Genomic DNA, 27,995 nt, shown 5'->3' on the forward strand with positions numbered 1-27,995 from the left:
CTCTGTGCAACGTGCATGCTACGTGGTATGTGGCATTCCCGGACACGGAAATTACCGTTTCGACATGTCGACTACTGCCCTTGTAACCTTTGTACGCCCGTTTTTGGCTTCTAACCATTGATTGAAATTATTATTGGTGTCTACTTATCTGTTACATACTGTAGACAGATACTACTTAACTGCGACTTTGAGGCTTCTCATTCCCGTCACAGCAAATTTACCAAGCCCTTACCCAGGATATTACCATCCGCTATCTAACTCTCCATGTTAACAGGGAAATGAAGATCATAGTCGCTTCAACGAGCTCAATTGCATTCTTCATATTCATTGATTTATCATTCGCCCAAACCCCTTACATCTGCATCTCAAGCACACAATGCACACCCATCTCGCTATCTCAACCAGTCCAACAACCATGCCTCAACACAATGCAACAAGCAATAGGGGGCATGCAGAATTGGTTTCCTCAATCTGGCATTGGCCAAGGTGGACCATGCATGGGATCCCTCGGCGGTCCTATCCTGCCACACCTCCTCCCACCCCAGCAGCCTAATTTCTTCTCACCTCAACAACCTTCATACATCGGTATACCCGGCACCGTGAATATGGGTGGTCAGGGTCTGCTATATGGACTTGGGCCGCAGCAGCAGATGCCGTATCTGCCACAGGTTATGCCCGGTGGGCAATTCATTCAGCTCCAACCTGGACAGCCAGTCATACAGCCTCAGCCTATACAGCCTCAGCCTATATATCAAGTCATTCAGCCTCAGCCTGAACAGCCAGTTACTCGACCTCAACCTCAACCCGAACAACCAGTCACTCAACCTCAGCCTGACAAGCCAGCTATCCAGGTTCAACCACCTGGTCAGCAACAGCCATGTACTATTTGTCCTCAGGGGTCTGTTGGTCCACAGGGGCCGCAGGGGTCACCAGGGGCACAAGGACAAACAGGGCCAACAGGACCAGCAGGACCAGCAGGACCGGGAGGCCCATCGGGACCTCAAGGGAAGCAAGGCGATCAGGGTCCTAAGGGTTCTCCTGGCGCCGATGGAAAACAGGGCCTTGCCGGGCTCCCTTGCACTTCAGGGTGTGAGAAACCAGGTTCAGGAACAGATAGTGGAAATGATCAAAACCCAGACCCTGGGGGGATCGCCAAAGGAAATAGTGCAACGTTTCAGGAGACTGTGCCTCCTGCGACTGGGAACGGAATTGCCGATGGGAATGGTGCAAATTTCGATGAAGATGTACCCAACACCACTGTCCAAAATGGAATTGCCAATAGCGAGGAGGCAGCACTTCAGGATTCTATCCCGGCGGTTGTAGGTACCGGAATTGCCAGTGGGGATGATGCAAAGTATGATGACGATGTGCCTAAGCCTAGTGACCAGGGAGGTATTGCCAAAGGGGAGGGTGCAAGCCTCGAGGATACTCTGCCTAAGCCAGTGGTCGATTGATTTATTTGCAGACTCATAAGATCAGATAACACAGTCGGGCAACCAGACACATCTTCTGTTCCAATAAATAAGTACCAAAGTCGGTTTCCTGTATTTCTTTTCATGTACATTTTTTGGCGCACCTAGAAGAGGTTGATGACTGCCATTCCAGCCTCCTGACTTTCTTTCTCTTCCCTATTTCAACTTGTGTGCCTACTATTTTCTCTGTCTTCTTTCTTCTTATTTTCCCTCTTCTTGTTGGAACTTTTGCTACTCACTGTAAAAGAACCGTAAGATAAAGAATTCTACTGTATGGCGGAACTCTTTGGGAGTAACATAGATTGTGTCAACTTAACGAAACCCTTGGCGTCAACATGAGGCATTGATTGGGCCAGTTCATAGCGGGGAGCATCGCACTTCAGTATATCAGCGCAGGGGCGTTGTAATCCCTAGCATTTCGAGATAAGATCCCCATAAGGACACCTGGAAGTCTTGGGATCTGGTTTCCGACTTACTCCCGTCGGCCTTATTTGGCCCCAAAATTTAATATCGTCAATGGTATTAATGGCGTTAGCTGTGCATGAAACCCCAACCCCCAATATTTCCCACGAACATGATTTGCGTCACTGGTCGTGTCGACGTAAGATAGTAAATCTAACACAGCCATGTTTTTTCTACAACTACGACCTACCATTCAGATGTCTCGTGTATATGCGCTATGCGGATCGGGAGACCGCTAGCCACAACTAACTAGACTTCGGCAGAACTGTGGTCCCTTGCGGGTAGTTCTGGGTTAAGGACTCTGACCCAAAACCCAACCCAGTCCGGATTAAGTTCGTCATGTGGGAGTCTACAGACAATACAGAAAAAGGATACTAACAATATACCTAATCGTCTACCCAGAGTCCCCTAAGTAGGATGGAGCTAATCCTTAAATGTTAAGTAGCCATAAGCTCTTAGGGAGCACTAAGGGAGTACCCAGGGAGGTTTTAAAGAAGGCCCAGGGAACAATCTGTAAGCAAACAACTAGAATGGTTTGAGTCCGACACAAGTGATATAAGGACAACTAAGACTTTGGTAGAATAAACACTTAGAATAGTGATGACGAAAGAGAAAGGATGGAGATGATGTTAGGTGTAGATTGATATGACAAAGGAGGGAGGCTAATCTAGGCGAACTGGAGCAGTCTGAGGCATGGCAGCCTCAACAAATTGCGTCGAGTAGCCGTTTTGGGCGTTCAATCTACCATCACTTAGCGTTGGGGTGTAGTACATCCCATGAAGTTGTGGTTTCCGGCTCAGACCATTCGAATTCAGTTCCAAGACTTCACACAATTATAAATGTAGAGCTTCGCCTAATATCCACTCTGGGCTAGCTTCTCTTGTGACGGCTCATATGAAAACCATGTCTCACATATTGTATGGTTACTCTTGTTGGCTTTTTATACAAGAATACCACTAATATATACAGATAGACTATAAAGTGTTACGCAAGATGAGAACGAAAGAAATTAACTCTAGCAAACCATATGCCAACTCGATTTCTCTTTCAAGCCATATCGCTAAGAACATTATGTATCCAGATTGAAGCCATATAGACGCGCCATCGTAAAGAATTCTATTCACGCATTCGGAAAAAGTTATCTTCAGCAAATTAATCCTAGAGGTCGCCCTCAACTGCCTCTTTTTCCATCTATCCGCGTAAACACGCTGCGCGACCATCCATCCGCATCTACTACTGTCTCTTTGACCAATATATATCCACCCCAACGGGGTAATAAGACCGCCCAGACAAGATAATAGACAGCACCAGAAGCAAAAACACCCAATGCGACCACACAGTGCAAGAAGTATGGCAAATCTTCATAGACACTTTGGCCATCGCTCGGGGGAATATATGGCGCAATAACCAAGTAAACGTTGGACAGTGTGAAGAATATTGCCACGGGGAGCGTTGCTCGGATACCTGGTGACCAGTTCGGAAAGTTCTTTTCCCGGGTCAGGTAAATGTAGACTAACCCGGCACCGACGAAGACGTTGATGATCGAGAGGGGGTATGAAATGAGGCTATTACTTTATTAGAGGCTGCTTTCCAGTCAGGAGTTTAATGTGAGCTTACTTGAGTAAGAAATTATATGCATCTCCGGGAGGAGGTGCAAGCATGATGATGGCAGAAACCACCCAGTGCTCAAAAAGGCCAGCGGCAGGGGAATTCAACGGCCAGTTACTAGCCCAGATCTTCGAGAATGGCAATGCGCCTTCACGACCTAGCTCTTGGACAACTGGAAGAATATCGTTAGCTTTGAAATATATGGCATGAGGTGGATAGAAGACTTACTGCGGCCCTGTGAGAAAATAACAGAAAGTACGTTTCCGAAGGCAGATAGAGCCACGAGTACCGACATCGCCTTTTCGGCCTGCTTCCCAAACATATTTTTGAAAAATGCTGCGGCAACTAAAGTTCCAGAATCGAGCATCTCCTGTTTCGGAACTGCAGCAAAGTAGGCGATATTGACGAACATGTACAGGATACCGACTGAGATAATAGCCACTGGGGCGGCTATCTTCAAGGTGCGAACCGGGTTCTTCGTCTCACTCAGGACCTAAAACATATTAGCGTTGTACTAGTATCTGGACTTGCGGGTTATTTTTCAACCACTCACATAATTGGCATTGGAGTAACCAATAAATGACCAGATGACGTTGTACAGCGCCATAACGATGCTGTATCCACCCCCCTTCGTCCCTTCAAATGCGTTTCTGAAATTATGCGGCGCTTCAATCTTAGTATGACCGGCCAAAGCGACCCATCCGCTCACAACAATGAACAACATGACGATCAACTTGATCGCCCCAAGAAAGTTGGTCAGACGAATGCCCCATTTCAAAGCAAATGCGTGGATGAGAAAAGCCGTTGTCAAACAAGCCAATCCAATCCCACGCTGATTCCAGCGGCCAACCTCGACTTCTGCGGCATTGAGGATATACTCGCCAAAGACAACACTATTGCTGGCGGCCCATCCCAACAGAAAGGCGTAGGCGGCGAACATCGCCGTGGCAAGGAATTTGGGTTTTTTGTAAATATATTCGAGGTAGTTTTTCTCGCCTCCGTTTCTGGATGAGAGAATTTAGTTAGTTTTGGAGTTTTTATTGAGGAATTAGATGCAGGGAAGATGTAGTAGATCTTACCTCGGAATCGCAGTTCCCCATTCCAAGTACACTGCTGTTCCAGCCAGGGCAATGATTGTACCAATCACCCACATGAATAGTGCGAGCCCAACACTCCCAGATAGACTCAAGATTGTACTGGGGGTTGCGAAAATACCAGTCCCGACTACCCGGTTAAAGATCAGCGCGATCGCACTAAACACGCCGATCTGTCGCCGACTGTCTGGGGATGTTTCGAACACATTTCCCTCATCTAGATCCGAATGGTCAGCCTCGGAGACGGTAATATATAAGTTTCGAGAAGAAAGAGGGAAACATACATAGACCAGTGACTCCATCTGCTGGTTGAGCACCGTCTTCGGTGGTTTTCGTATCTGTGAAAGGCGACTTGTTTACGACGCCTGCCTCAAGAGAGGGACCAGCCGGATCAGCCATTGTGATCAGCCAACACTGCGATCTATGTGAGACGATATTACGAGAATTTTTTGAGACTCAAAGTTCTTTCTGTATATATATGATGACTTGAATCTGGGCACGGTTAGCAACGGTATATAAATGGCGTGCTGGCACTAAACGTGATGCAATAGGGACGAGGCTGAGTTGGATGCTACCTCGTGCCACCAGACAGAAAAGTCGAATGTTGCCGCACAGATCCTGACCAGAAATCCTTCTAGAATACGATGTGCTGGGCGATGGACTAAATTGGCAGGTCGTTGTTTATAGCGCGAACGGGTAGTTTTTAAGCTAGAGTTGAAGCTAGTGATTTGCGAAGCGGTATACCGATAATTTTCGAAAGTGAGAGTGGTAGAAGAAAAACTCCGAATAAACCGAGAGAATGAAAGATATTTTATTTTATAACAAAAATATGATCGCGTCGGTCTCTGAACGTAGACAAAAACTTGAAAGCTCGGTAACTTCTGTCAAACCGAGGAAGCCGCTATCCAAAGCCGGTGCGGCCGAAGAGAATCGGGAAAAGTGCGATCAAATAGACATTCAGGGTCCAGCCTTTCTTGGCTTAGACGGTTCCATCTTAGGCAAATCACAAAACGTTCCCTGACCCCTTCCACTGGTTCATTTCAAGGTTCGGAGTACTCCATACTATACTACTTGCGCACAGTTAATAGGCCGCCACATAAGATATCGACATATTACGCCATATTGTAGCTAATATGGATACCCTAGGTTCAGGCAACCTCTACGAGGTTCCAAGATCCGCCGAGAGCCGCCCAGAAAGGGAATCTCCGGTCGCCAAGAAGGGAAATCAAGCACGCCATCACGCCCCGTGGTACTGCAAAATGTATCTTCAACTAATCCTAGAATATCCAAATTCAAGTTCCTATACCTTTATATAAGCTATATGCAGTATTGTACAGAGTATATTTACTAGTCTGGGTTGAGTCGAGCCCACTAATTGAAGTAGGATAACACTACGCCGAAACCTCATTAGTAGGGTTATACATAAAGGTAATCAGAGAAACATGACTTGGCACGCAAATCTTCCAGTTGCAACATTGGAAACACGGGACAACATAAATTGAACATTTAAAATGTTGGTAATAATGGCTGTTGAATCATACATTTTTATATTATTTAAAATGCCCAGCACTAGCCCTAGTGGGGATTGATTGGTCATACTAGTAAAAGGCATGGACCCGATAGGCTACACTAGGAAAGAACAGTTAAGGTAGAAAACTGTCACTAGTTATTCAATGATCCTGCTTGACTTCAGGCTTGATCTGATCGCGAAAATCATGGATCTTGTCCAACTTATACTCATACCGATGAGCTGATTTCAAGCGATCATGGGGGCTACACCCTGTACGTGGCTTAGTACGCATGGAGGAGAAGGAAAATTGAGAGATGTATAATTGTGGAGGGGAGGAGAGGAGGAGAGGAAGCTAGAGAATATGCTGACAACATCTCCCGAGTCAGAATCATCCTAAAGAGGATTCTGGGTTCTTAAATACAGCCCAAGAGCGTCGCAATGTATTTACTAGGAGCCCACAGTGTTGGCATGTCCTCCTCCTCCCCTAGGGGGGGTTAGAACCACCGGTCTGTGTTCTTCCAGCCGTTGAGCTACCTGACGCAATTCGTTCCGGTAAGAATGGCCCAAAATGTGCCTTACGCTCCTGTGCGCGCTCCTGCAGACTCTCCAAGTATTCCAATCCGAGAACCCTACCGGAGTTCTCTCGATCCCTAACTGCCTGAGCGATAGCAGCGGACCAGAAGTCCACAAGCTTTGCTTCATTCCGGCCATGTGCATAGATTTTGCTAAGCCCGAATGGTGCATTGGTATCTTTAATCATCCGTGATGACCACCACGTTGAGCGTACGACCTCATAGCGCCCTTCCAAGTAAGTGAACAAAGGGAATAGACAAAACCGTAGCGATTTGACAAAGATACTTTCCCGTATATGACTATACCAGTGTGGCGAATAGACCTTGAGCGATGTGTTCAAGACATGGCATGTGGTTAGGCATCCCCCCTCGTAGTTCATTGAACGTAAGTACCAGTCGACTTCGGCCCGTAGAGATTCTTGATCGAATCCCTCCAACTTTCGTTGGAGCATGAATGTCTTACCCACAGCAGGATCGCGACAGAACCGCTCACACCAGGCCATAAGAGAGGAATCCTCTTCATTCGAGCCGTTCCTATTCATCCCTAGGAGGGTTTGACTTTCCGACTCGCCATATCCATTCTCCGAATCCTTTTCCGCACGAATGCCTCTAACGCGGAAACCGTGTTCCCATTTCAGAGACGTGGACCAACCACCGCGATAAGCTTCTACCCCATCCCCATCGCGAACAACGTTAAGCTCGTTCCAATCGCTGTGATTTGAATTAAGCCGAAGTAGAGTAGAGGTTAAGTCAATCTTGAAGTTGAAGTTGGGTATGAAGCGCCCCCCGCAAGGGTTCTGTCTGATATGAAGCAACACTCGTGGTGGGAGGCGGGCTTGCTCGCGAATGAGATCATATAGCGCCTGTGGGTCTTCGGCAATCGTTTTATTGACGTAAACGGGAGGGTATGCATTCGTATTGCTTTGGTGGTCGTCAGAAAGGGAAGTTTTGAGTGGGCTGGAGGATGACTTCAAGTTATTGATCGCGTCGTCGTACAACGGGAGTTTATCGCTACGGTCGTTCGACTCGAGCGGAATTTCAGAGTCTGACGTCCGGTCCATTGGATGGGGAATATGTTCAAGTTGATTGATTGAACGTGAGACAGTCGTGAGAAGTCTTGATGTACCTGACGCGGGTTATCAAAGTCGAATATCGAGGCTCTAGGCATCAGTGATTTGGGAAATGAAAACTTGAACTCAGCCCATTTGGCCCCAAGAAAACGCCTTACGTTTGGCCCCCGGGGCCAGAAATTACAGTACATGGATATATACCAGCCAAACAGAAGTTTATAATGACCGTCCTCCTTTTCAATTACCGTATAAGTACGGAGTATAGTAATTCTCTCTTGGCGGTGCACGAGGCAGGGCTGTTCTCTACAGCGGCGCCGCAAGAGTTTCTCACTAGTAGCTACGTGAGGAAATAAATTGGCCAATCTATTTCATCCCAGGTAGCTACTAGTCTGCCATTAGTAGGTAATTAATGGTGGGCAGTTGGGGTTGGAAACTTCTGCGGCGCCGCTGTATTAACATGCTACGCTTACATTTCGAGTCCATTATTAAATCTAGCCGGCATTGAATTTCATTTTCAAGGAACTAGGTCTATGACGATGAGTTGAGTTTGATTTTGATGTTATTCAACAGAGACACAACCCGTGTGCGACTGCGACAACCCTGTCTTGGGTTCAAAGTAAACAGCCTTCAAAGGAAAACCCGTCTTCTCAGGGAAACTATATCTTTAATACTTCATTATTTGTAGAGCTTTGTAGTGAAGATTCGTCTACAGCTTGCTTTGGTTCTTGCTCAACCAGGTTTCGACATCATCGCGGTCACGGCCGATCCAGTTGACCTTAGCGCGGATGGCGTCGAGGCTTTGCTCTACGGCACGGTCGTAGCCCTAGAAAAGAATGATGTTAGCGAAAAGGAATCTTTGGGAAAATGAATAGTTTTTTGGTAAGAAACTAACCTTGGTGTCCTTGGCATCGAAGAATGCCTTGACATCGTTCAGCTGGGCCTCGGTGCTGAAGCTGGAAGTAGTGAGTTGGACAACAGTTCCCAGCATGCCGAGGGAGGGAGGTAGACGCTGGTAGATAGAGTCCCAGTTTTCCTTCAGCCAGGACCAGCGGGTCTCGATGCCGGCCTGGTGGTTGCGGAGACCGCTAAGGGGCATGTAGATATCCTGGTTCTTGACCTCGTCACCCATGGCCAGGCCGAGGGTGCGCTTGATGAGTGCAGGGTCTGGAGCAGAACCCAGGCAACGCAGGGCAGTGGTCTTCTCGTCCGAGGTCGCGGCGTTGTGGAAGCGGTCCAGGACAACATCGTATTCCTTGACACCACCGTGCTTCAGCACGATAGTGAAGACACTGCCACGGATGTTAGGGTGGATGGCAGAGAGGTCACCGGCGGCAAAGCGGGCAAACATATCCTGGGCAGCCTTGATAACAATGGGATCCTCGGCCATACCGGCAGAGCCGAACATGAGGGCCTTGAACTGCTGCAGGATGTGGTCATCCTTCTCGGAGAAGTCCCAGCCAAGCTCGTGGGCCTTGGAAGAGACAAGCGAACGCTGGAAAGCCTTGAGGGCGTCCTTGGTCTTGCTGTCCTCAAACATCCACGCGGCACGGAGGGTACCGATACGGGTCAAGATCTCGTTCCAGACAACGAACTCCGACTCGGTGTCAAGCCCCTGAAGCAGCGACAGCATACCAGAAGTCTTCTGGTAGCCAGAGGCAGCCAGGGCACCGGAGTCAGCGATCATACCAGCGCGATCCTCGACGGACAGCAGGCCATCACGCGCAGCCTTGCCGAGCTTGGTGAGGCGCTCAGGGGTGTAGGAGGTGCGGTAGATACCGGAATGATCGGCATTGACCTTGAAAAAGTCCAGGTCGGGAACCTTGAACTCAGCCTCGCGCTCGGTCAGCATGGTATTCTCGTTGACGCCATCCTTGGTGCGCAGGCCCAGCATGCAGGGGAAGAGGACCTTGTCCTCCTCCGGCTTGACATCACCGGTGCGCAGGAAGCGGTTCTGCTTCAGGGTGATGGAGGAAGAACTGGGGTTCTCAGTGACACCGATGACAGGGAATCCAACGTTCTTGGTCCAGATGTCCATGACAGACTGTACGGGCTTACCGCTTGCATCGGCAAGGGCAGACCACAGATCACCAGTCTCAGTGTTACCGTAGGCGTGTTTCTTGATGTAGTTGCGGACACCCTGCAGGAAGACATCCTCACCGAGATACTTGGAGATCATGCGGAGTACGGAAGAACCCTTGGAGTAGGAGATGGCATCGAAAATCTGGTTGATTTCATCGGCGCGCTTGACAGGCACCTCGATGGGATGACTGGAACGAAGGGAGTCCAGAGAAAGGGCACCCTGCAGATTGTCGATAACGTAGGTCTGCCAGACCTTCCACTCGGGATAGAAAACGTTGCAAGAGTACCAAGACATCCAGGTTGCGAAACCCTCGTTGAGCCACAGGCCATCCCAAAAGTCCATGGTCACCAGGTTACCAAACCACTGGTGAGCCAGTTCGTGCTGAACGGTCTCGGCGATACGCTCCTTGCGCGAAGCACCACTGGTCTTCTCATCCAGCAGCACATCGACGATTCGGTAGGTGATAAGACCCCAGTTCTCCATGGCTCCCGCGCTGAAGTCGGGCACTGCCACCATGTCCATCTTCGGCAGCGGGAAGTCGCTGTCAAAGGCCTTCTCGTAAAAGGCCAGAGTCTTGGCAGCGAGCTCCAGAGAGAAACGACCGTGTTCGATGTCCTGGTCGGGGGTAGCATACACACGAACGGGGACGCGGAAGTTCTTGGTCTCGACATAGTTAAGGTGTCCAACAATGAAAGCAACCAGGTAAGTGGACATATCGGGGGTAGTGTTGAATTTAACAGCTTTCTTGGAGCTACCTTGAACGTCGGTCTCGCTGGAGACATCCATGTTACTCAGACAAGTCATGCTCTTGTCCGCGACCAGGGTCACTGTGAATTTGGCCTTCAGCGCAGGCTCATCGAAGCAAGGGAAGGCCCGGCGGGCATCGGTAGGCTCCATCTGGGTGGAGGCAATATACTTGGTCTCTCCATTCTCCTTGTACGACGAGCGATAGAAACCGGCCATGTTGTCATTCAGGATACCAGTGAAGGTGAGCTTCAGCTGGGCATCGGACCCCGCGGCGAGAGCCTGGCTGAACTTAATTGTGGCGGTCTGAGCATCGTCGTTGAGGGAGATTTCAGGCTTGGATTCAACAATGGAGCCCTGCGAGGAGATAACGGCGCTGTGAATATCAATCTGGTTGGAGTTGAGGGAGACGAAGTCGGTGTCCTCGTTCACATGGAGACTAAAGTTGGCAAGGTCATCGGTCAGTAAACCAATGGATCATGCGGGGATGGAGAAAAGAAAAAGATGGAGTAACAAGCATACTCAATGACAACAGATCCCTCGTAAGTGAATTTCTCAAAGTTCGGCTCGAGGGTTAGGTCATAGTGCACCGGCTTGACGTTGGTGGGCAGGACCTCACGGCCCTGGACATTGGTCGAGCCGGAGACCTCGCCACGTCGAGAGCTGCACATTCTGCGGTAGGAACAATAGCGCTTGGAAGTTTGAGAGAGAGGAGAGCGAGGACGACGAGGTGGTCTCGGAGCAGGCGTAGAAGCAGAACGAGGGGCGGATAGAAAAGAGGGGAGGGGAGAAGCAGATCTGGCGGAGAGAAGCGGCGGTCTTGCTTGAAGCAATGCACGCGTGGAGAATCGGCGCATCGGCGGTGCAACAACCCCAATTCGGAGGGGTAACGAAACCAAAAAGAAGCTCAAAGAAAGAAAAAGAAGCGGGGCAATGCAATGCAACCCAATTAGAAATATAATTACAAGGATAATGGAGTGAATCAAAAACAACAATGGAGAATGGGCGGAGAGAACAATCGCCGGCAGAGAATTGATTCTGGCAGAAAAGACTCACCGTCAATATACGCTCACCGCCAGTCCGTCACTGGGTCTGACCTCGGTACCGCCTTCCATTTTGGTTCCGGCAGAAAAGAACTTCTTTTCCTCCCTTTTTTCGGCTTCTTTTTTCTTCTTCTTCTTCTTCACCTCACGCAAGTCGCTCCCAGCGATGCCTAGACTCTACGGCAGCCGACTGGGGAGTGGTTTTTCAACCGCTCCTCTTGCAAGACAAATAACCAGCTAGTTTGAGGGGTCCATGACAGACAGTTTTGCTGCTCTCATGAATGGTCTTCCATAAGATGTCTGGGACACGATGTTTCCAACTGCCTATTGCCCACCATTATTTACCGCCTTGTAATGGCAGACTAGTAGCTACCTGAGATGGAATAATTTGGCCAATTCCTTCCATCTCAGGTAGCTACTAGTTGGAAACTTTTGCGGCGCCACTGTATACGGTTTAATCCAGGTACACTAGTTTTCGAATTCACCTCTCCCTCTACACTCAGAAAACTTGCTTTCTAGAAAAAATAATACGGAATGCCTTAATACAATACAGTTCACCGCTTTGTCGGCTTGCTTTCACGTCGAAAATTACTACTATCACATCGCCGTTGTTCGAGCAATTGGTACTAGTAGTACTAGTGATATTAGCCGAAGAGATTACTGTAAATGAACATTGAAAACACCTTTAGGTGGATTAATTGGGGCTGTGAGGAACGTACTGCACACCTAATCTCGTACTCCCACTAAGCCCAATAAAGTAAACTGATCGGGTTTATTTGGGGGCCGGGATCCACTATCCTTCAAGTTGTTCATCAGAACTGCTGTCGTGGTGCTATTTTGTACTGATTCACTATAGGAATATTGACTTCGGCCCTAGAATGCTGCTTAGTGCATACCGAAAAAGGTGTACATTGCGACCCCCGCTATCGTCTATGAGCAGGGCTGAGTCAAAATACCTTTCATAACGTCAAGTTTGACCCAGCGAGAGGATATAAAATCAATCGATATCTTCAGTTGGTTGTTATCTTATACAAAATTCACAGAAAACAAAGTGTCTGCTTTGTTATAATACCGGGAACAACCATAATTCTCAAGAAGGACCCTCATACTCGGGTTCGACGCCATGCGCTTTCTTGCTTTCGCACTCTTGGGCTGTCAGCTCGCTCTGCCAACGGTATTTCCCACAAGGAAACCCTCCGACTTTGAAAAATTTTCGCGAATGCTAATAATATACCTTCGAAATTATTAGTTCGCCCAGGTTGATAACAACAAAAATGCCATATACCAACTAAGCAACGACACAGAGTTCGCGTTCGTCTTGGAGACCGTCCTGGCACTCAGTAACGGCGGTGGTGCCTCAACAGGAGAGGTACTACGAGCTGCCAGCCAAATCATCCCCGGAGATTTTGAGAGCTGGTATAGAGAGTTCATGTACCTTGGCGATGGTATCCACGCCAAAGCATCTTCCATCAACGCATCACGCTCCCCCGTCTCAGCCCGCGAGGCCTACTTCCGCTCCTCATCCTACTATCGAGTCGCACCCTTCTTCCTACACGGAAACCAAAGCGATTTACGAATTAACAAAGTCGGAGCACGATCTGTATCCGACTTCAACAAAGCAGCTGCACTCCTGTCGCTCCCTCCCATCAACCTGAACCTACCAGCCTCGAGCCCCAATGTTCCCAGTGGGAAGTTTTCCGTCCCAGCTCGATTCTTCAAAGCACAGCGAGGCAAGAAAAAAGTACCCACTGTCATCATCGGAACGGGTTACGACGGCTCACAAGAGGATATATACCACGGGATGGCCATCGAAGTCCTTGCGCGTGGCTGGAATGTAATCACCTATGAGGGACCCGGTCAGCCCACAGTCCTCCGCGAGCAGAAAATCGGCTTCATACCAGACTGGTGGAACGTCATTTCTCCCATTGTGGATTACCTCGAGACCCGTGAAGACGTCGATCTAGATCGTGTTGCGCTCGTGGGTATTTCATTTGGTGGTCAACTGGCACCACTCGCTGCTACGAGGGAGCATAGACTGAAAGCCGTCTTGGCGATTGACGGCATGAACGACCTCTACGGACACTTCAAGGCTGGAACTCCGGACAGTCTCACCGATCTTTATGATCAGGGGCACTATGAGAAATTTGATGAGGAATTTCTCAAGGTAGAGACTTCTGGGGCCACCTACTTGCGCTGGGCGATTTCTCAGTCATTGTTCAGTTTCAACACGACCAGTCCGTCTGAATGGTGGGGCCGCTTGCCTGAATTCACACTTAATTCTACCATGCTGAAGAGCATTTCTTGTCCTGTTTTTATTGGCGAGGGGGAGAATGATAGCTCCGCGCCAGGACAGCCGGAACTTATGGCTAAAGCAATTGGAAAGAAAGCTACTTATAATCTTTTCAAAAATGATCTTGGTGCTGGTGAGCATTGTCAGCTTGGGGCGGAGTTTCAGCTCGCTCAGGTTACACTGGATTGGTTGGGTGATACTTGGGATCATGTTTCTCTGCCGAGAAACCTTACCAATGTTGTCTATTAATGTTGTTAAGGTGGACTTGGGTTTTAGAAAAATGTTACTATGGTCATTTATTAGATCTCTGAATCTATAATTGTTAACGGAGAAGAGTATTGCGGAGATAGATAGCGATTTGAACAACCGGACCTAGTCGGGTACTAGCAATGCAATTTGAGTTAAACTTCAGATGCCAATTCATTTACTAGAATACCTTTCTCGTCTCTCAAAGTCTGACCGGCTATCACAAGCTCACAACCAAACTTAAAAGTCATGAAACAAAGCATGCTCGTTGAGCGTCGCTCGGATACTTTATGTGGCAGGGTGGCTCCGGTTTTCCGCAACCCTTTGTTCTTCCAAATATCATCTTTCGCAGCTTCCACTCATTGCCGTCATGGAAGGTCGTAATTACCACTAGTCCCCAATCGGGACTAGTCAATGCATCTGATAATCTTTCGGTCTTCCCGGTGCGCTGCAGCCATTTCGAGCGACGCCAAGACGTCATGCATGGGGGCCTTTGCAACAAAGAACACACATCCTTCCGGTCTTCGATTAGAATATTCATTCGAACCATCAAACTTGGCCCGCATTAATCTCGAATAATAACCCAATTCCGATAACCGAGCCAGACTGTGCCTCTTTCTATCCATTTGAAAATCCTTTTTATTATTGCATTTATCATCATGCCGAACGGATACTCGGATGTACTATACGGTTATCGCGAACCCAATAACCGATATTGGCAAGCTGCCAGTAGATTTGATGAACTAGCCCTCGAGAACCCATATGGAAATATTACCCTACCACAACAGCCACACTGCTTTGATGGAAATGCAATTTTGCCGACGCCAATTCCGTATCCTATAGCTCCGACGTATCATGCGACGTATCATGAAATGCTGGGATCCAAGACAGCGATGTTCCAATCACCTCGTCCAATGATACAACAACCAAAATTATTTGACAGTACGATCCTTTCAGAGTGGCTAAATGGCCAGGAAGCTACATCTAACCACCCGGAGCTTCATGAACGATCCCTCAACTTTGATCCAAGCGACCAGTTGGAAGAAAAAGGAAAAGACACTGCCAAGGAGACAGGCGAAATGCATTGTGGTCGTAGCCAGCAACTGAATCCCTAGTAGGTTTTCTCCTAAAGCTCTGATATATCACATTTGTCACTCACTGTTCCAAAGCCACCTACCCAAAATCAGATATAGCTGCGAATAGCAAGGTTGCATTTACTCAGGTCAATTTCGGAGCGAGGCAACCTTAATGCGTCATATCTCATCTATTCACGTATCACCTAACAAGTTTCAATGCACTCATTGTGCGAAAATGTTTAATAGGAAGGATAGGTATAGAACTCATGTTCGCATGTTTCATTTGGCTAAGGAGTGAACATGAGAAACGGCATCGAGCTAGAGACTGGAGAAACAGGCGATCCGGTTGAAGGAATTTTCAGGATAATCACGAGATGTTTTCAAGGAAGATCAATGGAAATATCAATTACATGGAGTATTTGTTTTTTACTGATGCCTAGTTGCTTAAATATATGTGATTTTGGCTGGAGTATACTGTTGCAATTGAATTCTGATATTGATTGTCTTCATGCTAGCGCGTAAATGAATCCAGGAAGCCCTCATTCGAATGGCCAAAGCGCCCATTTATTGCACGGCCTTGGTGGTGCTAGTTATCAGCTGGAGCTTGAGAATAGGGCTTGGTATTAGCATAGCACTGAACCTCCTGCTCATGGGGAAGAATCCCGTTCAGAATATAGTCCTTGGCCAGACGGTCTGTACAATCGGATGGATCTCGCCTCGAGCTATGCCCGTAGGCATTATGAACAACCAATCGGGCGTTCTGACCCATCTCTTTCAGAAGGCGTCTGCCATTGCGTAGCGGGGTGGCAGGGTCATACGTGGAAGCGATGAGAAGGGCGGGAGTCTTGAGAGTATGGTTGAGATCGCCGCGGTAAACCTCTGACGGCGGATCCCAATATGTATTGAAATGTCGGCAAGGCAGGACTGCAGAGAAACGCGAATTACCAGCGATCCAGCTCTGGGTGGTCATATCTTCCCACAGTTCGTCCCACCATTCCAGTCCATCTGGAAGGGGCGCGTCGTATGCATCGGAGCAAATCACAAGCAGTTCAAGCTCACTGGAAGCTGGGATGTTGGGATATGAGGGCTTGTCGGAATGATCGCTCCACGATGTATCTAGCTGCTTCGCTGCCAGTGTTGCATTTCCTGCCTCGAGCTCGTAGAGCATTTGGGCGATCCTCGGCCATTCCATTGGTCTATACATAACCGGATACAGCACCCTGTCCACAAGTGCCGAGTATGTGATCAGAGATGGACCACCTATCTCTGTATATGCTGATTGCGGGCGAGCTCGAAGAGACTTGAGAAGTCCGGCCATACGATCCTGGAGTTGTTTGAGGATGACCGGTCCGTCCTGGCCTGGAATTGGCTTCGCCAATGCACATCTCTCTGGACCAGCCTTGATACACTCGCCCAAGAACCCGTCGTTCCAAGCATCTGTCGTATTGTCGAGAGCAGTCCACCCAAATCCACCTAAGAGACGGTGGTCCCGAACATACTCCGTACCATCAAGAATCAGACGACCGGCCCGGTCAGGAAACATGCTAACATATGTCTGTCCGATGCCGGTGCCATAGCTGACAAAGTAGCCCGAGACATCCTCTTCGCCGAGTGCCTTTCGAATCTCGTCAAGGTCGCGAGCCACCGATGCCGTACTTACGAATCGGCCAAAATCACCAAGCCGTTGTTGGCATGCGAAGAAGGTTGCGTTATTCATGGCATCAAGCACCTCCAATTGTGAACTTGGAGCTTCCTCGCGATATTTGAGTGATAAGAGAGACCAACGGTCGCGGTGAGCATCTTGAGGATAACATGCTCCGGAGGGCAGGGAAAGATTGACACCGCGTGGATCCCAGCCCACGACATCAAATTTCCCGTCGCTAAATCGGTTGGTCGTTTCTTCTGCGGTCTCCCAAAGGAATGTGTTTCCACTCCCTCCTGGGCCACCCGGCTCGATGATGAGAGTACGTTCACTCTTGTACGCATTGCGACCGCAGGGTGAAAGCTCAGAGTCATTCTCCAGCGGTAGACCAGCGACTTGGAATTTGGTCACCGCAATCCGGACGATGCGAAGATCCAAGGGATTATGATAGTCGAGTGGAAGGTCCAAGTAACCACAAAGAAAGATGCCTTGGCCTGTACTACCCCAGCTCCAGTGCTTGGGGTCGGAATCGAAGAGAGCAGCCCATGATTGCTGAGGGGTTGGGTCATCCAGGGGAGGCGGACGACTGGCATCAGTGCATGGTATAAACTGGAATGGGTCACCCTTTTGTGGGAATGTTCCATACGGCGAAGTCTGCACTGGAACTTCAATATTCTCCTGGACGTTGGAGCCTGGGAAGCCCCAGTGATGTGCGCGGGGAGGAAATCCACCCAGCCCCATCAGGACGATCGTCCCCACGCCCGCTACAAGCCATATCAAACTCTTCCTGAACCGCTTCCCAGGCTGAGCTGGATAAACGGGACTCTGTTTTTCCATCGCCGAGCTCTCAGTTTATTGAGGGAGGTGGGAAAGGAGATAGCACCTGCAGGCCTCCATTTTAAAGATTATGGCGCGAGGCTTGGGTAATTGGCGCTATCCTGCAGGCAATGCTGATTGGCTATCGGAGTTGAGACTGCGAAGGCCCTCCACGCGAACTCCGAATTGTTGTCAGATAAGTATTATTGATTTTTCCTAGGGAACCAATTAACTCAATTCGAATTCCAGCGCATAGCCTAGCCCATAATTCCATTGGAGCTTATTATAGGCAAATAACGATCGGATGAGTAATTCCAGATTGGGATGTTTGTCTCGGTCTAAGGTATCCGAGTCGACTAGCCGAAAAGAGATACTAAGAACTTTGGAGGAAGACACTTCTACTGTTGTTCGTCGGAGATTCAGACCACGGTTCTCTCTGCGTGAGTACTCGGAAGTAAGCCCGAGGAATATTACGTTCTAAATTGAGGAACATAAAGAAGACCAATTTCAACAGAACCTTCTTCTGCAGTGAGAGCATCTGTATTTATTTGGCGATACATGCATGGTTTCAATATGTCGCATCAACGTCCCTAAATTCGCGAAAATATTGGAGTATTCGCAGTCTCTCCATTGGCAACGAAGCGATGGACTAGAGAAGGGTTAAATGTGGCTTAAAGGTCAGATAAGGTAGGGTGGCGCACGAAGGGTTGTCATGGTGTTGGTGAGAATCGTGCTCACCTGGTCGATGAGATCGAGGCACAATGGGCTCCAAACAGAAAGGGCGATGACTCCATATATCAAAGGACTAATAGGCATCGGGATTCTCATTTGACATTAAATTGTTGTAATCTGAATGCAATGGAGTGAAGCTTTGATGTTGAATTTGTCCCTTGTTGGTATCGGAGGGATCCAATAGCTGATGAGTCCACGTGAGACCAGGATCAGACGAGGAGGCTTCAGAGGTCGAGTCAAAGGGCCTGGAGAGGGAGCATGGGGTATTGTAGCGTTCAGAAGGTCAGAAGAGCTCTAGTTGACCACCGTTGTCATAATATCACAACCTACTAAAGGCCGATACAACGAATATTATAATTGGCGAAGCTCAGAATGAATTGCTTCACTATCCCTTTAGTATTAATACTGCATGGGTGTACTACACCCATGCAGTTTTGGCTCTACTATATAGCAGGTATAATGTAATGATATATGCCAAGCCCTCGTCACGGTGCTCTCGTTCCTGTCGGTGGATAATAATGTCATACATGTTCCGTCTCAGTATATCTCCTTGGCTAGATAGAAGGAACTTCCGAGATATCAGCCCCCGGCTAGGCTTGGGTCTAGTTATTATCCGTAATTTGCAGCGGGGTGTCATTATGCGTCACTTTTATCATGCCGAGAATCATTAGCTTTCGACCCGCTGATATCCATTTTTTGCAGTCGCAGAGCGTCCTTCCGCGGTTTGCTGCCTCTCCTCAGGGGCTCGTTCATCTTGACGAACAGGATCGAGAAGATAGCTTCCATCACTGGCTTCCTCATCCTTCTGGACCGAGTTGTCATCTGCAGGCGGGGGCACTCCATGCTTAGCCACATGAGTCTCGAAATAATAGTATTCTTTCCCCTTAGCGACCAGCTCCACAAGCGCAATCCCCAAAAGTAGAACTGCCGTTGTTTGGCCAAAGTCCCATTCATTCTCGTGATTTGTCTCGCCCTCGAATTTTCCTTGATTCGCCTGTCGAAGAGCAATCGCCATGTAAAGGTGCAGGGGAAAATGAAGCGCGGACAGGATCAGAATCGCACGCCTCTTACCGACCCCAGCAAAAATGCTAGCGAGAACGACAAGCATGAGCCAAGCACTAGTGAAAGCCACATAGAGCTTATCCGAGCCTGGATGTGAGTCTGATGGGTTCGTCACCAAGTACGAATGGTAGCAACGGCCAGGCTCCTTGTTCGGTGCCCATTCGTTCAGGCGAAGCTCGAGCAGTATTGTCAGGGCGAGGTATAAGGCGACGAAGATATAAGCGGCTCGGTAGCGACTGTCGAACCATGTTACACGCTCGCGGAGGCCACGACGCTTAGCGTCAGGTTCGCTGATCTTAGCACGACAATATCTCCAACAAACAAGCGCGGCCGTGTTAGATACTCCGACGAAGCTGGCGATGTCGAAAACGAGGTGGAGGTGGTAGGTATCCATAATATGGGCCTGCGCAAAGGTAAAAGACATGTCAGCAAAGCTCGCAAATCCTATAGGGAACTTTGAAGAGGAGATCGAGGACTCGTACCTGCGCGAAGGTAGTGGTCATATAGGCTATGCCCAGGGTTGATTGAAAGTCGGATCCGACCATCAAAATATTCATAACAAATTCCATGCGCTTGCGTTCAACCACACGCCCGATCGAGCCTTCTGGGTGCGTAATGTCCATATTTCCATGCTTCGTGAGGAAGAATACCCAAGCCGATAGGCACAAAGATAAGAGGGCTTGACCCGCAAATCCTACCAGAATCTATTCGTAATCAGTAAGGTTATTCCATCGGCGCGATTCTTGGTAGATGTATACCAACCCCATTGCCCACCAATGTAGCCATTTCCTCCCCGACTAGCTCACATTCTCCACCAGCTTCTTCTCTTTTCCAAAAATCCATCGTGGTGTATTATGATCCGCAGACCGCTATAGGTAGGCGAAGAGAAAAGCCCGCGTCAGAAGCCGTGCGGGCTTCGCTCAGTGTTTTAATAACAGCCCGCCCCGGACCAATTTAGAAAACGACTTGGCTTTCAGCCCCCAAGAACGGGGGGCCCAACACTCTTGGCGCGAACAAGGCTTCTTGGCACGCTGGCAGCATAATTGCGGTCCAGATGCCTATCAGAAGGTCCGCTGTACACCGTAATTGCGATGATCTGCACATTTGCCCCAGAATTGAACGCCTTGATTGGTGCTGCATCTCCTTTTCCCAGATAGGTCTAGCAGTTTATGCCTGGACACGCTATTTGTGTAACTTGCAAGGGGTTCTGATTTGCTACAGCGTCTGGACTTCTGGCCCCCACGATGATCGCTACCCCGTAGACTGGCACTTCTCATATCAGCACTTTCAGTTGTGTGAGCTTGGCGTTTCTTTATTTGTCAAATCTCTTAGCGTCCGATGTGGTTCCTCAAAGGGGTTTGGTGCACTTGAGAAGTTTATTTCACCTTTGCTTACCCTTAAGTCTCGTATTTCATACTATCAATCGTCTAATTCCAACTCAAGAGTCCATGGCTTTGACCCCTTTGACCAAAAATTAAAATGCTTGAAAGCAATGTGATAGGCCCTTTTGGTTGCCATATATTAAGAACGACAGAAAGCAGATTCCAAGGTTGGTCACCCGCACCTGGGCAGTCAATCACTTATGCTCTCGATATGTGACAAACCCCATCTCGAAGGTTTACGGCACGAGCCGCTATTGATAACTGCAATATTAGTACTCGAGCCGTCCCGAAGATTTCCAAGGTTGAGAGCGCCACAAAAGGATGACCCACAATGACTACATCTCTGTTGCAGAATAAATTGATGCAGAATGGTCGCCAACTCAAGCTTGGGGATGATGTAAAGTGATAAGTATGCCTAGGTACTGTACATGCATAAGCAACCCCCGAAGAGTAATGATATTATCATCCATGGATAGTACTATATGAAATAAGTAAAGTACATTTTCTGTGCAAATTGCAATAAGTAAATTCAAGGCTCAGTATTGATCTACGACCTCGCGAAATCAAAACAACCTTTGAAGTTGAACGAAAGTCTTACAGTAGGTAGTCAGAGCCTAATAGTTTGTGTGGAGAAAGACACTAGAAACAAGACGCCAAAGCACTGCAGATTCCAAGATGGAAAAAGCAAAAACATAATTAGTAACCATGAAATATATATTGAAAGATGGGAATCCTCGCTGGCAGTCTGTCTGGCAGACGGGTCGATTGCAAGAGGACAAAACCACCACACTCGCAGAGTGCAGGAGAGTAGTAGACAAAGCGGTGCCCTACTGAGAAAACAGCATTCAGAGAATTCCAGCCCTTAGCATAACTGCAGCGTACATCCGAAATAACGAAGATAACATTGGTGATTCGAAAGGTGGTTGGTAAGTTCACTATCGTCGAGGGCTTATGTACTGCATGAAGGTAAGGCCTAAGGCCCCTACAACGTCACCTGACATCACCAGAGCGATTCCCCCACTACTATATATTTTTTATCTTACTATTTTCAATAATTATCAATTTAAAGATGTCACGTTGGAAGATTTTGAGATCGACGAAGAAACAAAGTACAGACTGGAAGGGAAACTACCTACAAAGCCCCCGGCGGTGCATTGACAGGACTGAACCGAGTACTAGTAGGGCATCAAAACTAGACCGATCTTGAGCATTTTCAAAGTCATACTTATAACCCATAAAGCTCGCTACAAATCAAGCAGCTTCGAAAAAGCTAGAACGAGAAAGCTACATCTCCATAGTGATAATGGCACCAACAGAATGCCCAGGTGGTCATGGGATAAAGATGGTATTCTTCCACAATAGTATATCAAACAGGCCTTGAATTCATCACGCCCAGCCACCCTTCCCACCAAACCCAGAACTATCCTCAATTTTCTTTGCCTGTCCACGATTCGGCTTAGACTGCGCAGCCTCATGTTTGCGCAATTCCTCAGGGACGCGCGAGATGGGCGACTTCGTGAGCATTTGCTTGAGATCGTACCTTTAATTTTCATTAGCATACCGGACAAAAGATAAAACCAAAAGGGAACTGCAACGAGGGAAAAGAGGAAAACATACATAACATCTGAATCCTCGCTACCCAGGAATGTAATAGCAACACCACTTTTACCGGCACGACCAGTACGACCGATACGGTGAGTGTAGCTCTCAATCGAGGTAGCCATGTTAAAGTTAACGACAAGCGAGACGTCGGGAACATCGATACCACGACCAGCCAGATCAGTAGCGACAAGGACATCGGTCGAACCATTACGGACAGAGGCAAGAGCAGCCTCACGCTGATCCTGCGTCTTAGAACCGTGCAAGGTAACAGACGAGAAGCCCATGTGTTTGATTTCACGAGCGATAGCATCACAGTTTCGCTTGATGTTGACGAAAACGATGATTGGGGGACGGAAGTCTCCCGCGGAAAGAATTTCCGCAAGTCTCTTTTTGCGCTTGTCTTCGCCGGGGATCATTTCGACGCGCTGTTCGACTGTGTCGACGGCTTCACCGATACCACCGATAGTGATGATTGCTGGCCGACGGAGGTATTTGCGCGCGATCCGCTCAACGGCTGCGGGCATGGTGGCTGTGTACATCATGGTTTGGCGGTAACGGTCTCTTCCGCTGATGTGTTGGCTCATGGCGCTCGAATTTTCGGCTTCTTCGGTATCAGGCTTTTCATTCGTTACGGGGAGGGCGTCTCAGGATCTTGTTGACGGGTTCTTCGAATCCGAGATCGATCATGCGATCTGCTTCATCCATGATGACGTAGCAGCACTGGCTGAGGACGAGCATGCGACGCTCGATGCAGTCGACTAGACGACCCGGGGTGGCGATGATGATTTCTGCGCCATCGCGGAGGCTGAATGCTTGTTCTTCGATTGAGTGACCACCGACGATACTGACGACGTTGAAACCAAGCGGTTGGGTGAACTTTTTGGCTTCAATTTCAATTTGTTGCGCCAATTCACGAGTGGGAGCAAGAACAATTGCGTAGGGGCCGTCGTTTTTGCGCCACTCGAACTCGTCTAGCCGTGGTAGCTCTGAGATGTATACCAAAAGTGGCAGCAGGAATGCAGCTGTTTTACCGGAACCAGTGACGGCCACACCGATGAGATCTCGCGACTGCATTGCGATGGGAATAGCGGCACGTTGAATCGCAGTTGGCTCCTTGTAACCAACGCGATCGACAAGCTCCAGCAAGCGCTTTGGCAGGTGACTCTCTTCCCAAGAACGCATCGGGTTGGGGACGCTTCCGCCCTTAGTAGCGATATTGAAATCTTCTTTGAAAATACGCCAGTCGCGCTCGCGCATGAGCTCCAACTTCTTCTCGCTCCAGTGCTTATCGATCTGGCTACGCGAACCTTCCTCACGACGACGACGTTCCATCTCCATGATCTCCTTCGCGCGCATGCTGCCCGACTCCTGGTCTCGAGTTACCAAGGCGTCAGCATACTTGCGTGCGACATCATCTGCGACATCATCTCCGAATCCTGCCAGTCGGCCTCTACCGAAGAAGTTGGCTTCATGTCGGTGCTGGTAAAGAGGATTGTAATCGCCGCTTGTATCTTCCTCGATATTCCACTCGAAATTGAACTTGCGATCCGTGGTGCGCTTGCGTTTCTTCTTGGCGGAGAATGTGGAGGTTTGGTCAACTCCCATGTATTGTTTCTTGACGAGAGACGCTTGTGCGTCAGCCTCGTCCTCTTCCGCAAGACGCTTGTCGGCCTTCGTGTTCCTTGATTTCGCCGATTCCTTATCTTGCCCTCGTGATTGTTGTCCGTTTCGTGAGGGTCCAGGTCCAGACGGACGCTCGCCCCGCATGGCACGAGGTCCAGTGGGTACTTTTCCGTTCGGATCTCTTGGTTCTGGGTATTTATGCTCGGGTTTTGATGAAGCTGGCTCGGTTGAGAATCCATTACGATCAACGCCAGTTGTAGGTGCCTTCTTCGCTTGTCGCTCGGCCTCTACTTCCTTTGCTCGCTTCTCCAGCGCAAGCTTTTCTCGTTGAGCTTTGGATAAGAATTTGGGCTGTAGGTAGAAAATGTAAAAATTAGCAACTGTGTTCTCTCGTGGTTAGAATGAATGCCGTCGCATGGCAGAGCGCATACCTTCGCAGAAGCCGCATCCGCCTCTTTCTTCTTCTGGATCAGGTCCTCCACACTCAATGGTGTCGCGGAGGGCTTTTTCGCACCCCAACCTTGCTTTTTCTTCTTTGTTTCCGCGGGCGGGGGAGGAGGAATGTCATCTGGAGGAGGTGGAGGCGCGGAAGCATCTGGCGGCGGCGGCGGAGCTCCCGAGTCTTCGGGGGGAGGGGGGGGGAGGTGTTGGGGGGGCGCTCTATGGGGTCTGGAGGAGGCCCAGGGGGGCCATCCGAGCCGTTAGTCATAACAGAGTCCATCGCAACTCTTATATGAGAGCAATGTGATGGCAACTGGGTTGGACGAGCGGCGAGATGTCGCATCGAATTTCTACGGCGGAGCGCGAAGGACCAGTCACGCGGTCACGTGCTACTATAGATTGATGATGGACCAGTTTGGAGACGTCAACAAGATAAGATGTACTACTTCCAGAGTATCCTGGTCTTCTTTTCTACAAGTAATACTTGTGGTAATACATTGCTACACTACATAGCAGGATTAAGCCAACTATTTGATAAATTGAGAGAGAAAGGTAGGCAATTTGCATATATTTGCTTGGTTTAGCATCATTCAAACAAGAGGGGAAGTAGAATACAACGGAACGATTGGGGAAACCCAAATGGTCCCAATCACAAAAGCAGGCCAGACAGAGTGCCGAGTTGGCAAGGCCCCTCTCGGCATAGCAAAATCGCTAAACAAACCTGTAGAAAGGAGGCAAAAGCAAGAACGGTGCCATGGGGAGGGGGTGGGGACGGCACAAAAAACATGATGCTACAGAAAAGGAAACTCACCCGCCCTGGTAGATGAGAAATCGAGTAAGAAAGAAGACACCTCAAAGAAAGGGAATGGCGGCTCCGAGCGACCGATACCACCGCAAAGAAAATGTTCATAAGGAGACATGACAAATATTACGCTGCCCGGCGAGGGCCTCAGGCGACCGGAACGCCATTCACAGGGCTTCCCTGTTGCTGATAATAGGCATATGCCTGCGCCGCGGCTGCGGGGTCTTGAGTATCGGGCATCACGGGTGCGGGAACGGGAGCAGGTACTGCCGGTAGTACTTCTGCGGGAGTTGGTAGCACAGCGATGGCAGTTCCGCCGGTCCTGATGGAAGCGATGGAAGGTGGGCCATTGATCTCACGGTCAAGAGTCATGTACTCCTTGACGGAGTCCTTGATACCACGCTCAAGCAGGTAAGCCATGTAAATCTGCACGAGTTCCTTGACGATTTCGGCAGGTAGTGTGCTCTTGGATCGAGAGTCAGAAACGACTTGCTTGATACGGTCGTACTGAACCGACTCAGCCTCAGCGCTAGTCGGCTGCTCAATCTCGAACATGAGATAAGAGGTCCAGAACGCACGGCTGTCGAGGTAATACTGCTGGTTCTCTTGGAAGACCTTACGGGCATCATCGGGAGCACCCTTGATCTTCCACAAGAGCCGAGCCCATTCCGCGACAAGAGCGGCCTTGGCCGACATGTCAACCTCAGGGGAATCCAGTTGGGTCTTGTAGACCTCGATCGCGGAATCTAGGCCACCGTGGCGACGGCAGAGATTTGCGAGTGAGATGACGGTCTCGACGTGACTAGGCAGGTTCATCAAGATTGCATAGTGAATATCCTTGGCGACATCTGTCCGACCAGACATCTCCTCGAAGTAGGCATAGTGGAGCCGGATGGTTGGATTCGCAATTGGAACATAGAGACAGCTAGCGCGTTGGTAAACAATGCGCGCCTCCTCTTCCTTGCCGGACTGAGCAGTCATCCAACGGGCGTACCGGAGCCAGAACTCATCGTAGTGAGCGCAAGTGACCAGGCAGCGCTCGTATAAGAACTGGATGCGAGAGTAAGAGCCTTCGCTCTCTTCAAAGTCAAGATACTTCGACCAATTAGCCAGTTGGCTTTCGTCCAGTTCAGTAACGTGGAAGTAGGGACGCTTGATTTCCGACTCGTAAGTCCAGCGTTTGGTTGTTTCATCTTGAGTCTTGGCAAAAACTTCCAGGTGATAGTTATCGATACGCAATCGCAGATCACGCTCGATCTCAGCCTCGGCCTTTGCACCAGGAGGAACTTCGGATGAAGCTGCCTCGATTTCTGTTCGAAACTGAGACATGATGTCTGCAGGGGCAAGCTCCGCCAAAGGGACGGGTTTGTGCTAGCTGGCGATACCGCTCAAAGTATCGCGCATACTGATGCATGGGGATATGAATGATACGACTCAAAATGGCGAAAATCTTGTCCTGTGCCTCGACTCGCTCTTCGTATTCAATGTACTTGTCCCAGAACGGATGCGCAAGGAAATCAAGACCAACACAATTGGCACCACGCTCAAAGAGGCTATTTCAGCTTGGTTAGCACACTACACATATTGAAGCTTGGAGTGGGGTGGGATGGGAGGAATGGAAAAGGGGTGGTAGGAGAAAGTTATGTGTCAAACATGGCTCATGCTGTCATTGAGACAGACCCAAAAGGGGGAAGGTAGCCAGGGTTTTCGTGCGCAGGATTAAGAGGGAAGAGCCTTTCGAGCGAGACCGTTCCATGGGGTGTCCGGGCAAGAGGCAAATCATGCCTGTGAGGTGGAGAAGGAAAGCAGCCTGGATGAGCCGGGTGAGAAGTAAACTCCGCTTGATTCAGGGTGGGAAGGCGATGGTTTTCTCACCCATCATCAATGGAACATCTGAACCACCGCATATCCAAGCCTCAAACAACATCGGAACAACAGGGGCTTTCGCGAGCTGTGTCGGTCACGGTTACAGGGAAAGGTAAGGGAAGGAAACCACGTATCGACTTACTCTCGGATAATGTCGGCGTCATGGGAGGTTTCGGCCTTGAAACCGCAGTAGTTGGTCCAGAGATCTACAGAGGGGGAGATACTGGCGATTCCGCGTTCGTAAACCTAAAATGATACATGTTTGTCAGATTTGGAGGCCCAAGTGAAAGTGGCATCGAAACAATTCAATGGGGGATATTGTATCGTGTCTGCGGGGGCTGGGCGTTTCCGTACCATCTCTGCGGCTTCGGTGCCGGTTATGGAGAACTCCAGATCGGCATACTTCTTCCAGTAGCCAAAGAGGAGAGGAAACTTTGCGAGAAAGCGATCGTAGTTGGTGCGAACGGTGGTGATAGCTTGGGGGGTTTGAATTGCGGTTGATGCCACCCTCGAGGGCCTCGGCGCCGCGGACAACCTTCTCCCAAGTCTCAAAGTTGTCGGGATCATCCAGCTATCATAATCAAAAGTTAGCGACAGAGATAGTAGCAGAGCGAGAATGTTGCGATCCAAGCCGGCGCGCGCATGAGAGCATCAGTTCCGACATACCAACTCAACCTCCAGCTTTCTCAGCTCCGCATTCTCCTCCTCCGAACCGCCGTAGTTGTAGTCCGCCATGACGGGCGCAATGAGACACTGATAT

At 49.2% G+C, this 27,995-nt stretch overlaps 10 protein-coding genes across 10 annotated transcripts; 3 read left to right on the forward strand and 7 right to left on the reverse strand.

The window, feature by feature from the left end:
* Window positions 1-428: 428 nt before the first annotated feature.
* Window positions 429-1,454, forward strand: aclF (extracellular proline rich protein; the record flags this gene model as incomplete). The annotated part of the gene is made up of 2 exons (XM_057266837.1): window positions 429-713; window positions 897-1,454. 2 exons carry the CDS (start codon window positions 429-431, stop codon window positions 1,452-1,454), a joined length of 843 nt encoding a protein of 280 aa, XP_057121038.1.
* Window positions 1,455-3,105: 1,651 nt separating this feature from the next.
* Window positions 3,106-5,035, reverse strand: N7481_007619 (high affinity methionine permease; the record flags this gene model as incomplete). Its single annotated transcript, XM_057266838.1, has 6 exons — window positions 3,106-3,499; window positions 3,552-3,714; window positions 3,771-4,035; window positions 4,096-4,546; window positions 4,622-4,853; window positions 4,921-5,035. The coding sequence occupies 6 exons, from the start codon at window positions 5,033-5,035 to the stop codon at window positions 3,106-3,108; spliced, it is 1,620 nt and encodes a 539-aa protein (XP_057121039.1).
* A 1,595-nt stretch (window positions 5,036-6,630) lies between these two features.
* N7481_007620 (uncharacterized protein) lies at window positions 6,631-7,779 on the reverse strand (the record flags this gene model as incomplete). The annotated part of the gene is made up of 1 exon (XM_057266839.1): window positions 6,631-7,779. One exon carries the CDS (start codon window positions 7,777-7,779, stop codon window positions 6,631-6,633), a length of 1,149 nt encoding a protein of 382 aa, XP_057121040.1.
* Window positions 7,780-8,494: 715 nt separating this feature from the next.
* N7481_007621 (M1 family metallopeptidase) lies at window positions 8,495-11,469 on the reverse strand (the record flags this gene model as incomplete). Its single annotated transcript, XM_057266840.1, has 3 exons — window positions 8,495-8,611; window positions 8,681-11,051; window positions 11,135-11,469. 3 exons carry the CDS (start codon window positions 11,467-11,469, stop codon window positions 8,495-8,497), a joined length of 2,823 nt encoding a protein of 940 aa, XP_057121041.1.
* A 1,309-nt stretch (window positions 11,470-12,778) lies between these two features.
* N7481_007622 (alpha/beta hydrolase family protein) lies at window positions 12,779-14,194 on the forward strand (the record flags this gene model as incomplete). The annotated part of the gene is made up of 2 exons (XM_057266841.1): window positions 12,779-12,829; window positions 12,905-14,194. 2 exons carry the CDS (start codon window positions 12,779-12,781, stop codon window positions 14,192-14,194), a joined length of 1,341 nt encoding a protein of 446 aa, XP_057121042.1.
* Window positions 14,195-14,850: 656 nt separating this feature from the next.
* On the forward strand, window positions 14,851-15,306 carry N7481_007623 (uncharacterized protein; the record flags this gene model as incomplete). The annotated part of the gene is made up of 1 exon (XM_057266842.1): window positions 14,851-15,306. One exon carries the CDS (start codon window positions 14,851-14,853, stop codon window positions 15,304-15,306), a length of 456 nt encoding a protein of 151 aa, XP_057121043.1.
* Window positions 15,307-15,853: 547 nt separating this feature from the next.
* N7481_007624 (alpha/beta hydrolase) lies at window positions 15,854-17,746 on the reverse strand (the record flags this gene model as incomplete). The annotated part of the gene is made up of 1 exon (XM_057266843.1): window positions 15,854-17,746. The coding sequence occupies one exon, from the start codon at window positions 17,744-17,746 to the stop codon at window positions 15,854-15,856; it is 1,893 nt and encodes a 630-aa protein (XP_057121044.1).
* Window positions 17,747-19,124: 1,378 nt separating this feature from the next.
* On the reverse strand, window positions 19,125-19,943 carry N7481_007625 (uncharacterized protein; the record flags this gene model as incomplete). Its single annotated transcript, XM_057266844.1, has 1 exon — window positions 19,125-19,943. The coding sequence occupies one exon, from the start codon at window positions 19,941-19,943 to the stop codon at window positions 19,125-19,127; it is 819 nt and encodes a 272-aa protein (XP_057121045.1).
* A 2,344-nt stretch (window positions 19,944-22,287) lies between these two features.
* Window positions 22,288-24,847, reverse strand: prp28 (mRNA splicing protein PRP28; the record flags this gene model as incomplete). Its single annotated transcript, XM_057266845.1, has 5 exons — window positions 22,288-22,441; window positions 22,519-23,032; window positions 23,136-24,477; window positions 24,558-24,590; window positions 24,641-24,847. The coding sequence occupies 5 exons, from the start codon at window positions 24,845-24,847 to the stop codon at window positions 22,288-22,290; spliced, it is 2,250 nt and encodes a 749-aa protein (XP_057121046.1).
* A 669-nt stretch (window positions 24,848-25,516) lies between these two features.
* Window positions 25,517-27,970, reverse strand: N7481_007627 (putative mRNA splicing protein (Prp39); the record flags this gene model as incomplete). The annotated part of the gene is made up of 6 exons (XM_057266846.1): window positions 25,517-26,679; window positions 26,732-26,922; window positions 27,378-27,481; window positions 27,590-27,711; window positions 27,743-27,806; window positions 27,902-27,970. 6 exons carry the CDS (start codon window positions 27,968-27,970, stop codon window positions 25,517-25,519), a joined length of 1,713 nt encoding a protein of 570 aa, XP_057121047.1.
* Window positions 27,971-27,995: the final 25 nt, after the last annotated feature.

The sequence above is a fragment of the Penicillium waksmanii genome (assembly GCF_028829765.1).
Source record: "Penicillium waksmanii strain IBT 27052 chromosome Unknown utg000007l:1.0-4314555.0:1.0-4317578.0, whole genome shotgun sequence".
NCBI lineage: Eukaryota > Fungi > Ascomycota > Eurotiomycetes > Eurotiales > Aspergillaceae > Penicillium > Penicillium waksmanii.